We start from the raw sequence: 14705 nt of genomic DNA, 5'->3' as shown, positions 1-14705 counted from the left end.
GTTACTTTTAGGAGCAGAGGGAATCTTCCCATGGAATGCAGTTATTGTCTGTATTTTGACCTGCATAAGACACCCAAGTTACTTTGTCACTTCAAAGGTTTTTCCATAATAGTAGTGATGCTGGAAAAAGGGCATGGGTGAAGCTTTGGGATTTTTTTAAGATAAGCCTTAATGAAAAGGAAGATATGCCAATAAGCATAAAAGTTAATTGTGTAACAGACAAAATGGAAGATAAGAAAAAGAATAACCTATTGATATGATGCAAATTGTTTCTCATCTCAATGTTGCTATTGTTTCTTGCCTTGACCTAGGAAAGTCTTAATAAGCCAGTAACACTTAATTGTGGATTGTTTACTCTCCTCTAATTATTATTTTGTGTGTCTAGGTTGGCTATACCATGTTAAGAGATATTCTTCAAAATAGGTATCTCCAAATTCTGATTTGTAACCAGAAGCCAAATTATTTTATGAGTCATTTGAGCTTTCGAATCTCCCTAGTGAATGCCGGCCTACTGACTCACTGAGGGATATTTTGATTGATTATACCGCACATAAGAACAGCCGTGGTTGTTCAGATCAATGGTCCACTGAGCTCAGTTTCCTGCTTTCTAAAAGCAGTTAGCAGCAGATGCCTAGAGATGTGCAGGAGCTGGGCAAACTTCAAATGAACACTCTCCCTGCCTCTAGTTGTTTTCAGCTCAGTAGATTTCCTATGCCTGTTGTGTTTGTCTCTTTAGTTACTCTCAGTGACTCTCTCTCCCCCAAGTACTTGAATTTGCAAACTTTCTGCATCAGCAACATCCTTTGACAAGAGTTCTGCAGGTCTAGCACTCTTTATGTGATGAACTATTTTATTATTATTAATTTTATGACCTCATTCATACCAGCTTCACTGGCCTCTGGTTTTTGTATTAAGAGAGACAAAACAGTCCATCTCCACCCATCTCCTCCATGCCACTCATGATTTCATGGACCACTGTCATGTCCCCTCACATTATTTCTGCTTCCATGTTGAAAAATCTCAGGCTGCTCCATTGTTCCACATGAAGAAGCTATTCCATATATCTGATATTTTGTTGTCATTCTTGGTTCAGCCATGGAGTTATAAAGTTGCAACATATTCTTCTCTGTCTTGTTCTCTACTCCTACTGCTTCTCCTCCCTTCCTCCTGCCACCAAATTCCTAACTTTTGAGTTAGGCAGCATTTCAAGAGGGATTTTTTTTTTCAGAAGATGCATCAGTTGGCTATTAAAATTTAAATGAGATCTATTATATAATTCATCAGGGATTAGTCAATGATGGCTTCAGTCCCATTGATTGCTGTTAATACCATTAAAACCTCAAAACTACCACATCTTATGAGATGTTACAAGCAGATGCTGCTTCATAAGCAAATTTATACCAGAACTGGTTGTCTAAGCATGTTATTATACTAGAGGGTTATATGAGCCACATGATGTATCAAGTAATTAGTATACCATGTTAGAAAATGTTTCCTTTTCACTTGAGCAAGTGTATTTTCAACCAGCTGTTTGTTTTTTGGATGTGATGCCACTACATCTGAGTAGCTGCAACCTTCCTATAGCTAAAATTAGGAAGATGAGAATAAAAAAATATCCATGAGATCGTTCTGTCCAACCCCTTCACTTCACATCTGAACAAACCTCTTTGTACAGATCTGTACAAAGATTATGTTCCCTCATTTGTACATTAAAATTACTCTAAACAGAAGATCTCTTCTTGGAAAGCATCTTTCAATGAAACTTCAACTGCATCATTGTTGGTATAAGAACACAGTCACTATCTTTTGGGTATCTTTTAGCTTTGGAACTTAGAAACTTACTTTGGAAGACTGATGATCAAGACCAAATTATCTCTGAGGTGCTCCTTTTGATAGTTACTTCCATGAAGTTAGATGTACCAACACCTTGTCAAAAGATGTAAAAGACACACTCTTCTGCTGTGGCAAGTGAGCTTATAAGAATCAATTCCCTCTCTCTTCCCCATTCCCTAAGAAAATGTTCCCCATGCAAAATAGACTAGACCTATCAAGCAATTCTTAGTAATAAAAAGGATAAACAGTCTTTCTAGTAACTTGATAGCTGGGAATGTCAAAGTGATTAAAAAAAATTTGAGAGGCAGGATGTTATAAAACTCACATTTGGACTGTTTCTGCCCTATGACATGTTGGGAAGAGTCATTGTGTTCTCCCACAGAAAACAACCTTTCTCTGGGCTAGCACTATTCAAAGAAGCAGCTGTATCTGGATGCTAGAACATGACCATTTGGAGCTGCTCTGTCACGATTTTGCTGGGCTCTCTGGGGTTTTCAAATCAACTGTTTTCTGTCAGACCAGCCCTGGGAGGGGAACAGCTGGTCCACTCATGCCTGTTTCCCCGACTCTGCATGTTTGCAGGACCTACTTGCTTCTGGTATGCTGGTTGGAATTCCCATTACAACGAGATAAGAATTGAGTGAGGACAGTGTCCAAATTAAGAGTAACATTAATCTTGTAATCACTAGGAATAAGGAAGAGGTGAAACTCTGGCAGTACTGCCAAACAGCATCACATTGAAGCTGCTTAGAAGGACTCAAAGGTGAGCTTGTGCTTCCAGATCTGTAGAATTCAATCTGTTCAGGAACTCAGAAACTGAGTGTGTTTATAGAAGAAGAGCTTTCATTTATGTAGCTAAAATTGGGAATGTTGTAAAGATTCATGATGCAGTTCAATCATCCTCAAAGGAGACACTTGCTTACCATGAGCTTCAGGACAAGGCTCTCATCTTTTACAAACAAATGCAATTAAGTATTTTTCTTTATGTCAAAGACCTGCATGAGATCAGAGATATTAATAACGTGGTAACGAAAAGCTGATTTTTTAACATCTACTATTAAATGAATTAAAGCACAGTCATAAAAAAATAATCCTAACAATTCATATAATCTGAAGTTATCTATATTTGTATAGATCTATGTCAGTACAGGTCCCATGACAGTCAAGTAAATGAAGGTACGCGCAATCTTACGAATTCATGAAAGGAGAATGTCTTGCAGCGCAATGTTGCGCTCCTTTGGACTGAAGCAATGCACCTCAAACCCTGGAGAGTTTCCTCACACCAAAGCGTTGTGCACAGACAGTCCACCTGCAGGGAGAAGTCCAGCTACAGCTTAAAGAACGTGGAGAAGACATGAAACACAAAACATGGCGATTCAGTAACCATCAAACTGCCCTTTCTGTTAATGTTCCTCTTCAAAATCTGCGAGCCATTTCAGACTTACAGGCCTTTAGATTTAGGGCAGCGTACCTCGAAACAGCCCACGGCGCACGCTGGGAGCCTGTACCCGCTCTGTCAAGGGAAGGCCGTGGGGTGTCTGTATTGGAAAAGGGGCGGTGGGCGCTGCTGAGGGCAAGTCCCCCTGAGCCGCGCCCGAGCAGGGCGCCTGGAGCCGGGCTGGGCCACCGCAGGGATGATTTGACCGTGACACCCTGGCCTCATCCACGCCACGCAGACTTTCAGGCTCCGGAGAAGGCGGCCACATCCAAGCTGCCTGTTGGGAACCGGGGATACTCAAGGCGGCAGCTGGAAGCGGTGGGAGAGGGAGAGGGCCCGGCCAGGCCAGGCCTGGGCCCGGCCAGCACCCTGGCTCAGCCTCGGCCCCGCCGCCACGCCCGGCTAGGCAACACCCACGGAACACCCACGGAACACCCACCGGACACCCGGGCAGGCCCTCCCTGCCGCCGCGCTACCCGGCGGGCGGGGCTCCCCGCGGCGGGGCGGGCCCGGCCAGGCCCCGGCACCGCCCGGGCGGGGCGGGGCGTTCCTGGGCGCCGCTTCCGCCTGGGTCGGGGCCCGGCGCGGTGGCGGCGGCGTTGCGGCGGGGGGCAGCATGCTGAGCCCGCGGGAGCGCGGCGGGGACCTGGCCCGCTTCTACACGGTGACGGAGCCGCGGCGGCACCCCCGCGGGCACACCGTCTACAAGGTCACGGCGCGGGTGAGTCAGCGCCCGGCCGGGCCCCGGCCCCCACCCCCTCCGTGCCGGCTGCCCGGGCCGCCGCGGGCCGCCGCCCTGCCCCTCGCCTCCTCAGGCCCCCGGGCCTGGCCTGCCCGTTAGTTGGTCCTTAAAGCCGCCGCTGTGCGCGGAATAGAGCCTGCGGCTGGGCTGCCCGTGGGCATCCTGGCGCGCCCTGCGCGGATCAGGCCCGTCGCGACGTGGAGACCCTTCTCAGGGACACGGGTGGGAGGGAGGGAAGGCTCGGACACGGCGGCCTCTCCCGAGCTGAGCCTCGGTCGTCTCCTGCAAACTTGTAGCTTCACTTGACGTTGCGATTGCCTCAAACGCGCTTTGCAATTAACTGTCAATTTCTCACCTGTTTGTTGCAAGGGCGTAGGAGAATAGCTTAAAACCAAACAACTCCGTCTTTCTTTTTTTCCCCTCTTCTCCCCTAGATCTCTCAGATAGGTTACTGGCAGATTGCTCTGTCTTCCTGCCTGCCCCACAGAGCAGTCAGCTCTGGAGGAAGAATGAGGGAGTAGAGTATGTAGGTACAGCACGCCTGCGCTGGAAGTGCAGGGCTGTTTGAGTTGAAGAATATTTAGACAGCTGCTTTCTTAAGGGCTGTGAGTGCCTAGGGTTCAACCTCATTTGGGCAGAAGAGCGTCTGGGTAACTAAGAGAGGCCTACTAGGAGGAGGAGGAGAGCTGAAGCAGATAACTGGGTATTGGGAGAGCTGGCTTGGTGCTGGATTTGCTGAAAGCTCCTTCTGTTCCTCTAGGGAAACTTCTTGCTTTCTTTTCTCCTACACTTCTCTATTTAAGCCAAAAAGGGAGGGGAGTGAGTAAACATGTGGAGATAGGTGGAAAAGGGGTGGGAGTTCAGGTCATGTATGGTGGGATATATTGAGAGCATCAGAAAGTGTCATAGAGATACAGAGTTTATTTAAATGACCTGTGATCTTGTGGTTACTGCAGTTGTAGGTGTTCCGCCCATGAGAGCAATGTATGTTTACATGCAGCCTTCCCTTCATCCAAAGAATACAGCATTCTGTATGTGTATGTATATTGTAGCGCTCAGGTTGTTTGGCTATGATCACTTTGTGTGCCTTGTGAAATTAATTTTTTTTAAAATTATTTTTTGTCAAATATATGTATACGAATCCACCGAACACAAATATGGGATGTGCTTAAAACGTTTTTAGTCCAATAAAATGAAGTATTTAAAAAAAAAAAAAGTTTTTCCCGATGATGTTTTAATCTAAAAAACCTTTCCTGAGATAGAGGCAAGGAGGAAAACAGTGCAATCACATGTTTCTGTAGGAGCTCATGATGGATTAAGTCTATGTGTGTGTTTTAAAAAGTTGTGTCAGTGCGATAGTGAGTAATAGGAATGAGCCAAGACTTCTCCTTATTTTACTCTTGTGACTTTGTTCTTACTGGCTAAAGACAGTTAAAATGCTCTGTGATATTTTGGTTTATGCAGAATTGTTGAAAAGCAAGTTGTGGTTAACTAGTGAGAAATGTCACCCTTTCTCCATGTCCCATAAGTTGTAGATGCTCTGGTACGTTTTGAAGTAAGGCAGTGCAGAGTCAGGTGGTGTGCCGGCTGCACGTGATTTAGTACAGAGCAAGGAGCTGATCAGTCTGTGAGCTGTCCAAATTAAACTGGGCTAACCAGAGATCATTAGTTCTTCAGTGTGCTTTGATACCTAAAATCCTCAAAGTGCAAAAATATTTCTCTTTTATGCAGCAAGGGATGCTTTGGACACAAATGTAGAAGTATAAATAACTTTTGTTTGAGTAGGGGTCTATCTGATAATCTGTTATGTAGTACTTGAAGTGAGGATTTGGGGAGTTAGAAGCTGAACGAAATGATTTAAAAATAATTCAATGTACGTATCTGTTACCCTCCCTTTTTCTTTCCTCCTATTCCTCCCTCCTGTTCCTGCAGTGATCTGGCTCCATGGTTGATATCACAGCACTACAGCTGTATTTGCTGATCTGATGCTCAGCAACTTTGGGGGACCGCCAGGAAAAAAGTGAGGTGGATCTTCCCATTGTGTTGCATAACCTTCTGGCTGAGATCTAGGGTAGTCAGTACGTGCTAGTGGAGATTTCAGGTTCCTTTCAGTGGTGTATGAGTGAATCCTTTGTGAAATGAAGTTAAAGGAGCTTTCTGTTCCAATGTAACAATAGATTAATAATCATGGATGAGAAAGTACTTGTTTAGTGTGTCCTAAACATGTGCCCAAAGGCACAGCTACCCATGCAGTCTCTTCTGAATGCTAAGGTGGTCTGTCCTTATTGCAGGTTTTTCTTAAAGGTTTTGTTTGTATACCAGAGAATACATGTTTTATTTACTTATAAACTGTGAAATAATTGTAAGTGCTGACAAGATTAAATGAATATTGGCTTTTTTATATCCATTTCTAAAGTCTAAAGAACAGAAAGAGATATCAGCAAGTTGCGATACAAGAAGTGTCTGAAAATATAGGCCACTAATAAAAGTTCATATAACTTAGAAGATTACAGTTAGTAATGATAATTAAATTTCTAATGAGTTATATTGGATATCAGCAGGTCAGTCAAGGAACAGGATAATCTGAAATACTTTGTTTGATGGTGAGGATCCGTGTAGGATCTCCGTTTTTCAGAGCCTAATGCAGTAATTATGCATTGCTTAGCTCATTGGTGGGTATCCTAATGATATTTTTAAAAATAGATTAAAGTTGCTGGCGTTACAGATTTGCAGAAGGATCTGACTGCATTGATCCTTGTGGGAGGATTAAAAAAGTGCACTGAAAAACTGGGGGATTGGATCATCTTTGCCAAGTCTCTAGGTTGATTGTAGGTTGGATTGAAGGGGCAGACCTCTTCTGAGGTTGACCTTCAGAAAAGGATATGAAGAACAAAGTAGGACAACACATAAATTATTACATACTGACTTAAAGTTGGCATGGCTGGTAGATATAGAAGGCGATGTAACATTAGAACAAGTGTGAAACAGGGCCTCTGGGTTTTATTCCAGATTCTTACTAACTGGCTGGGTAATTACTCATCTCTCTGGGTCTCCTTCTGCCCATCTGGTAATTTACCTAGCTGCCAAAACTGTTGCAAGGCTTTAACTAAAGGTGAACTGCAAAGCAAAGCAGTTAGTGTGTGCCCTTTGGTGTTCTTCTGTGATGTGTAGCCATGCCTATGATATCTTCTTCCCCCAGCTCTACAGGCTCCTTACATCAAGTATGCCAGCTATTAGAAAAGAAGGTTAGAAATATTTCACCAATCGTACATATGAACTGCCTGGTAGTGAATGAAGGAGCAACAGCTGCCAAGGTTAAAATTTGGTAAAGTTGCCAAATGTTAGATTACTCAAGAGTGAGGAAAAGTTGAGGAAGGTTTTGTCAATGTAGACTACGCTGGAAGAAGAGGACTTTGATGTGCAAGGTGAGAGAAAGAACTTAGACTTGTGAAGGAAAATGTTTGAGGTCTTTTGGGAGGTTGCTAGAGAAGGTAACACTTCTCTGTTGTCTTGTCTCCTCCAAAATGTGTGAAAGATTACAGTGGTTGGGCTGTGTAGTAAACTGATGTTATGAAATCTGGGAGGCTTTGACAAGGATTCTTGAAAAATGAAAGGGTGGAAGAGAGCTAGTTTGTGGGGAGTACAAGGGTTATGTTATTGTTGCTTAGCAAGAGGAAAGTGTAGATTCAGTGACTTCCATCTTAGAGCAACAGCTGTGTGGTGTTTGCGGTACAGCGGGATGGTGTTTTAGTCCCTGGGGTGCAAGGAGCGTGGACTCCTTGCTCTTGCCTATATGCATCACCTATTCACAGTATTAATTATTCTGGGGTGTGTCAGTGTGTGGAGAGTCTCAGTTTGGATTGCAAATGCCCTATTTTGCTTTAGCTAACAATAGGCTAATTATTTTGTTAAACAGCTTTGGCTGAGTTGTAATGAAGGATATACTGACTTACACAAGATAATTGCAGATATGAATTAAAGATGTCTTTATTTGATTTGTTTGTGTGGATATGCTCTTACTGCTGTTTATAAGTCCAATACAGAACTTGGATTACAAAGGCTTTTGTGATCAATATTTATTTAAAGAAAAAAATCCTGACAAAATACAGGCTTCTTTATGGTGTGTAGCCAAGCCTCGTTTTCACGGCAATTTTCCTCTGGACAACGTCATTTATAATTAATTAGACAAAGAGTGTTTAAGGAGAAACAAATACACAAGGATAGAGTCAGACGTGTGTGGTGTGCGCATCGATGGCTGTAAGTAAAGTGGAAATACTGTCTTAGTAAATGCAAAACCTCACATTCACAGTGAGGTTGTGTGCAGCTTGTATTAAGCCAAATAACCTTAATTAGCTCCACTTATTAGGAGTAATGTGGCCCTCCTATGAATTAATAGGAAGAGATGGGAAAGATGATGGGGGATGTGCTCTATGTAGCTTTGTTTTGTGAGATGCCTTCTGTGCCATTTTGCCTGGAATGTACATCTTTATTTCTAATCACAGCGATTGACTCTGCTGCTAAAACACCTCACCGTGTTGTATTTGGATATTAGACTTCTCTACAACAAAATGAAAACATTTCTGAGTGCAGAGGAACATGCAACCGTTTGCCTTTTTCCAGATTTTTCTCTTCAGCAACAAATCATTGTATGTTACTCTTTAACTTCCAAACTGGAAATCCAAGCACTTATATAGTTTTTTGTTTTGCTTTTCAGATTGTTTCCAGAAAAAATCCAGAGGATGTCCAGGAGGTAACAGTTTAAACTTGTGCAAATGTCTTTGTGTATCACACTATGGCTTTTTGAAGCATCTTTGATGTAATTTAGCAATTTCTGTGTTTTGTCATTGTAATTGAGCAAACTGTTTTTTGTATGTTTCCATTTGTCTTTAGCTTTCGTAGTTGAAAACAGTAGCCAGTGTAACATGTTGCAATTCTGCCCTCAGTGACGAATCGTGACTTGAAACAAAGTCTTAGAGAGAAAAGTGTCTTTTGATGACAAAACTGCTTTGATAACTTTGCAAGCTCTTTTCTCAGGGCTGGAATTGGCAAATTGATGGTTACTTAACTCCTACTGGTAAAATTAGAGATCAGTCCACAATCCAAGTCTTAGGTCTCAGCTGTAGGTACTCTTCTCCTCTTTAACCAATACTTCACTGAAAAGCCTACATCATTACTGTCTATTAGTGAAGAGAGAAAATGGAGGAGCGTAGGAGTGGTTGAGAGAGATTAGACTGCAAGTCATATATTATGCCTCTCTCTCTGAGGCTCCTTAAGTATTTTCCAGTGATATGCTTTGATAAAACTTTAAAATTGCTTACTCTTTGCCTCTTCCAAAAAGGCTGTGAATAAGGGTCTGCTGTATTCTTGTGCCTCTTTAATATCTCAAAAGACTGTCAGGAACCATTGTATTGAGACAAAAAAATACATCACGTGTCTGTGGGTTTGGTTGTTTTTTTTGGTTTTTTTTTAGATTAAAAAACCTGCTTTTCCCTCTTGATTTCTTCTGGACTGATGACTTGACATTGATACTATTATACTATGTACATGCAAAATCTTCCTTCAAAAGCACAACCTTATGGCTTTTCAGACATTGTGTAACATATGCATATGTTCAATTTCTGGTGCAGTCTCTTACTACAGTTGAGGAGAACCTGGATAGTTGATGAAAGAAGAGCCCATAAATGAATTCATTGCATCTCTGGTCAAACATGAGTTACTGATTAGTGGCTTGGCAGAGGTGAGAATTGGCTAATACACCTAACACCCCTTTGTTGCATCCTTCTTTGAAATCTTGAGAATCAGATAAACATGAGCATTCATGCTTTTTGCATTTTTTTAAATCTCTATAAGATTAAAACAGCCTATCAGAATCAGTGAATATCATGGATCTAGTTTTAGAATTGCATTACTGTAGTTTGTAGCTTGATGTTCACCTTTTCCAGGGAGGCTCCTGAATTGAACCTATTCATGAGCACATACTGCCATTACCTTAATCTTCATTTGTGGGAAAAACACTTTATAGCAGCTGTTGATTAGCCATTCATCAGAAAAATATATTGTAAGTGCCTTTCAGCTAGAGTATTGCATGAATATATGTTAAGTAGTTTTGAAACAATAGCAAAACCATATCTTTCAGTCATTGCTTTGGTCATTGCTTTGATCTGTGGCTGTAGGTTAGCCATGCAGGATTCCACAAACTCTAGTCCACAAGAAGATATAAATGTGCTATGAACTTGTTGCTGATTGCCCTTTTCCACCCTTCGTTTTATCAAATTAATTATTTTGTATGTGATAGCATGTTAGGTGTGGTGTGGTTCTGTTATGAGCAAGCATCTGAAAGTACCTAGTTATTAAAAGGAATGTCCTATATGGTAGTTGCCATGAGGGCTAGTTGTAGTCCGAAAACCACATATGTTGGGAGCTTTTCTGTTATACTGGCTTCCTGTGATAGAAAAAGAATTGTGGACAGTCTTTGAAAGAAAAAGAATATGCTGCTAACCTGTTCCCACTGAAAGTAAATTTACCTCAGTTTTCCAGAATGCTCAGTTATAAATTCAGTAGCCAAAATTTTGTGCACACAACCACCCTCTTGCTTTACGATCTGTCTCATGCAACCCCATTCCTGCACCTGTACATGACCACTTAGGTGTGCCTGCCTACTCATTCAGAAGTCTCTTTTAATGTCACTGCTGTGATGTAATACATACATTACATATGTACAACTGTACATAAGGCTGTGTACTGTGACCTCTGCTTGCCAGTGTTCTGTCACCTCTTTTAATTGCCCTTGGGATACAATCCTTTAATACAGCATCTTGCTCACTGCAGCCAACTACAGTTCAAGGTAACCTCAACTGTTGTTGCTGGGGCAGGAAGGAAGATAACCTTGTAAGGGCTTTCTTCTCAAAAGGATAAAAGGAGTTAATGTGAAGTTGTGTGTGGAGGAGTTAATAGATACAGAAAGGCTAGTGGACTTCCCTTTAATTTCTGTGCTTCTGGGGATTGATGGTGGCCACATGGCATGCGAGGGAGTTGTAGCTAGGGTAGTCTTGTGGGGTTTTTTTTGTCTTACTTATTCACAGAGGAGAAAGGGTTGTACATTGTGGAACAGATGAGTCACATGAGTTAATAGAGATCTACTGGCTCTAGCCATGACAAGCACCTTATTGCATTACAAGTCTAACATATGTTTTATGATATACTTGCTGTGCTTCGTTGGGCCTCAAAGTACAATGTGTCCTTCCTCCAAATCTGATTTCTAATGAGTATGTTAGAGTGGGAACTTTGCTAACTTTGCTGAGCTGCATGCATGCAAAGGCATGATTTCCATGAGCTTGTGAAAGGTTTTAGGATGACCTTGACTGCTTTTGCTGTTATTTATGGATATTTATTTTTTTTCCTCTTGGCTATCGGGAGATCACTTGCAGCAGTAAAAAATGATACTTTTTTAGTGGAATGGATTCTCATGCTCTTATTTTTCTGTCAGCTTTTTACGTTGTCTACAAGTATTGACAGTGCAGTAACTTAATGTTTCAAGATTTCACCGTCTTAAGCAATTTTATGCTCTATGTGCACACAGCTCTAGAAGTGCTAATCATTCACTTTCTAGATATTGGATTAGACAGAAGTAAAGCACTGAAAAATTATTCAGATTTTTCTTCCCTTGTCTGGTGAACTCCACCAAGTACTAGTTGTAATTGAGTCCTGGAAATGCACAATAGGCAGGGCTGAAGCAGGACTGCTAGTTTCAGTATGGCTAAGTTTATAAGGTGGATGGTGTGTAGCCATATTAAAGCTTTGCATATCTACTGCTAACAGTCCTGTTACCTTATATCTGCGTTGGTCTGTAGGTAGGACTTGCATCTGCTGAAATTTAGAAGGCCTCTGACCTTAGTGTTTAAAAAAAAAACCAACCCTCCAAAACTCCAACAAAACAGCAGCAATGACAACACAACCCTCTAAAACCTTTTACTTAGGTCTAAATGTGGTTTGCTTGCAAAAAGTAGTTCTTCTCATGAACAATCATAATTGAAAGTGGCCTGTTAAATCAGTCAGAAATATTTGGACTCTTTTAAATTGTGGATAGTTGTATTAAGCTAATCGAGACATTTAACTGATGGAACACTGGATTCAACTGCTGAATGTATTGCAGCCTCTCTTTCTTTTTTTTGTTCCCTCCCTTTTCTACTTTAACACTTTATATTAATGTTGGGGTTTATTATGATTGCTTAGTGAGTCTGACCAAAAATGAGGCCAAGATATAAAATGTCTGTGTTCATTTTTTCCATCCTGATACAAACCTGTTAGCAGTCAAGTGTAAATTTTGTTGCTCAGTTCCTTCCCTGGCCTGATTTTCCTGTTGGGTTTTCCTCCTTCCTTGAATTGAAAGAATAAAAAGAATGGGATGGAGGAACGATAAGGTAGATACCCAGCTGGGAGATGACTACTACTTTCTGGAAAGGATGAATCAGGAAAAGCTGCTGTAATGAACCAGTGCTCTCTTTGCATTCCTGAAGTTGGAGATTTTGTCTAGATTATTTTTGATCAGGGTTATTGGTAATAAACCATTTAAAAAGTGGGCTTCTACTTACACCTGATCAGCATTTTCCATAAACAAATTGTGAGCTGGTTTGTAGTCCTGGATGCTTACTGTGTTGTCCTTAAGAATCCCTTACTTGTATTGATTTCTCTTCCCTCATTTTCTCTTGCTGTTGTGTCTGTTCCCCATACCTGCAGCTGTGCCAAGCACAGCATGCTATTGAGCATTGGATAGTGCAACACTACTGTTAGGCATTTTTTTCTCTCTTACTGGTTCCCTGTGTAGCTCTGGATCTCAGTGTGACTGAAACAGTTCTGCCTTTGCACTCTCTGTTTCCCTCTTTCAGCTTTTATTTAATATTTTTTTCTATGCACTGTAGTCTTGTTAGCCAAAGTGGAGGTTGGGGACAGATAATGACCATTTTTTTACGGTTGTTACAGTTGGCAGTTCAGATTGTATATTTTTGTTAAACATATTTGCTGAAGGTAGCTGCCTGATTTGCTTAAAAAATGTATTTGTGGTGTGATACAATGTGAACAATGAACCTCACTATTACTTCTCTCCCCTTTCTCTGCTTCAGATAGTCGTTTGGAAGAGATACAGTGACTTTAAGAAACTGCACAAAGATCTCTGGCAAATTCATAAAAACCTATGCAGACACACAGAACTCTTTCCACCTTTTGCCAAAGCGATAGTATTTGGTAAGCATAACTTCTTCCTGACTTGCTGTGAAATTCTTTGATAACTCAATATCTATAAATACATCTTGTTTTGCAGCTGCATGAAACTTTTCTGTGCGCTTTTCCTACTCAACTTCTTGGTTTGTTGTGTCTTACTTGTAGGTGTGCTGGTATTATATTAACACAGGTAGTTATGTCCTTCCTTCCATGTTAGAGATATTAGCTCAAATATTTATTGATGTATATGTTCTATATCTTTACAACATACATTCCCTGTTTTCAGGAGCATAAAGTCTATATTAGCTTTGTGAACAGCACTTGAACAGTGAACAAAGATTTTTCATATATGAGCTGTCTGATTTTTAGTGATGCGTTATAGTAAAGTATCAAGTGGTTGTTGCAGAAAAGAATTTTTCATTTTAGAAATTTGGTTGCAATTATCAATTTTATCTAGCTAGGCTTTTGAGATCAGTTTTAAGTATAGCAGTTAACTATTTCATCAAAACAACCCATAAGAGGATTGTGCCTCTACATGAGAAATACATGGCAAAAAGTAATCAGCTCTTAAAAGCCAAAGGTCTTCAATTAATCCTCATGTATATGTCATCATGAATGTGCGATAGGTGGATTTTCAGTGAAGTGGTATGACTCCATATAGAACTCCACCTACCACACTTTCTTTTAGCAGTCTGTTGTGTTTATAAAATAAATGGTGGGTGTTTGTTTTTTTTTTTAGTGCATGTTCTTTATGTTCAGCATAAACTGTTGCTCTTTTGGCATACATATACATATTGCACACTATCCAGTGGGTTTTTAAGTGTTTTTCAACATTTTTTTTTTGATGCATCCAGCATGTTTGGTGCTTTTTGGTGTGCATCTGCTATGTGCTTTTGAGCCTTTTTTTTTCCAGGCATTTTAACGTTTTTTTAGGTGTCCAGGAAGTGTTTGGCATATCTTTGCGTGCATCTATCACGCACTCCTGGTTTGGTTTGGTTTTGGGTGAGCTTTTTGGTTTCTAAAGTGCTTTTGGGGCTACTAAGGCATTTCCGTGGCATTTGAGTTGTTCTAGTGTATTTTTTTTTTTCCTTAAAGCATACAGCCTGTGCTTATGCTTTTTTCTGGTATGCACCTAGCATGGTGTTTTTTGGCATGCATCCCTACATGCTGCTTTTTTTTGGCAAGGTTTCTGGTCTGGATTTCAGGTACTTCGTTGTGTTTTATGGTTCCTAAGACATGACTGTGATGTTCCTTGTGTCTGGGATTTATTTGGTGTTTTTTTGGTGTGCATATGCCACACACTTTTTTGCGGGTTTTTAAGTGTCCAGCACCTCTGGCCTTTTTTTGGCATGCACCTACCACTTATTTTTTGAGTGTTTCTAAGGCATTTCTATAGCACTGCTGACATCCAGAAATGTGTTTGGTGCTATTTTGATGTGCATCTACCATGTGCTCTTCTTTTGGTGTGGTTTTTGA

The 14705-nt window shown here is 41.1% G+C and overlaps 1 protein-coding gene across 5 annotated transcripts in view; it reads left to right on the top strand.

Annotated features, from left to right (window-relative positions):
• Window positions 1-3840: 3840 nt before the first annotated feature.
• RPS6KC1 (ribosomal protein S6 kinase C1) overlaps window positions 3841-14705 on the top strand; it is a 90521-nt gene continuing 79656 nt past the window's right edge. For 3 of the 5 annotated variants that reach the window (XM_074817924.1, XM_074817927.1, XM_074817923.1), the window contains exons 1-3: window positions 3841-3992; window positions 8728-8763; window positions 13133-13253. In XM_074817924.1, the coding sequence (XP_074674025.1) occupies window positions 3888-3992; window positions 8728-8763; window positions 13133-13253 (262 nt within the window). In that variant the 5' untranslated portion in view covers window positions 3841-3887. Of the gene's footprint in view, window positions 3993-8727; window positions 8764-9640; window positions 9751-13132; window positions 13254-14705 lie in introns of all 5 variants that reach the window. The other 2 variants (XM_074817926.1, XM_074817925.1) reach the window with 1 other exon arrangement.

This window comes from Strix aluco, chromosome 3 (genome assembly GCF_031877795.1).
Source record: "Strix aluco isolate bStrAlu1 chromosome 3, bStrAlu1.hap1, whole genome shotgun sequence".
NCBI lineage: Eukaryota > Metazoa > Chordata > Aves > Strigiformes > Strigidae > Strix > Strix aluco.
The sequence above is the reverse complement of the archived record's forward strand: the minus strand, read 5'-3'. Positions and strand labels throughout refer to the sequence as shown.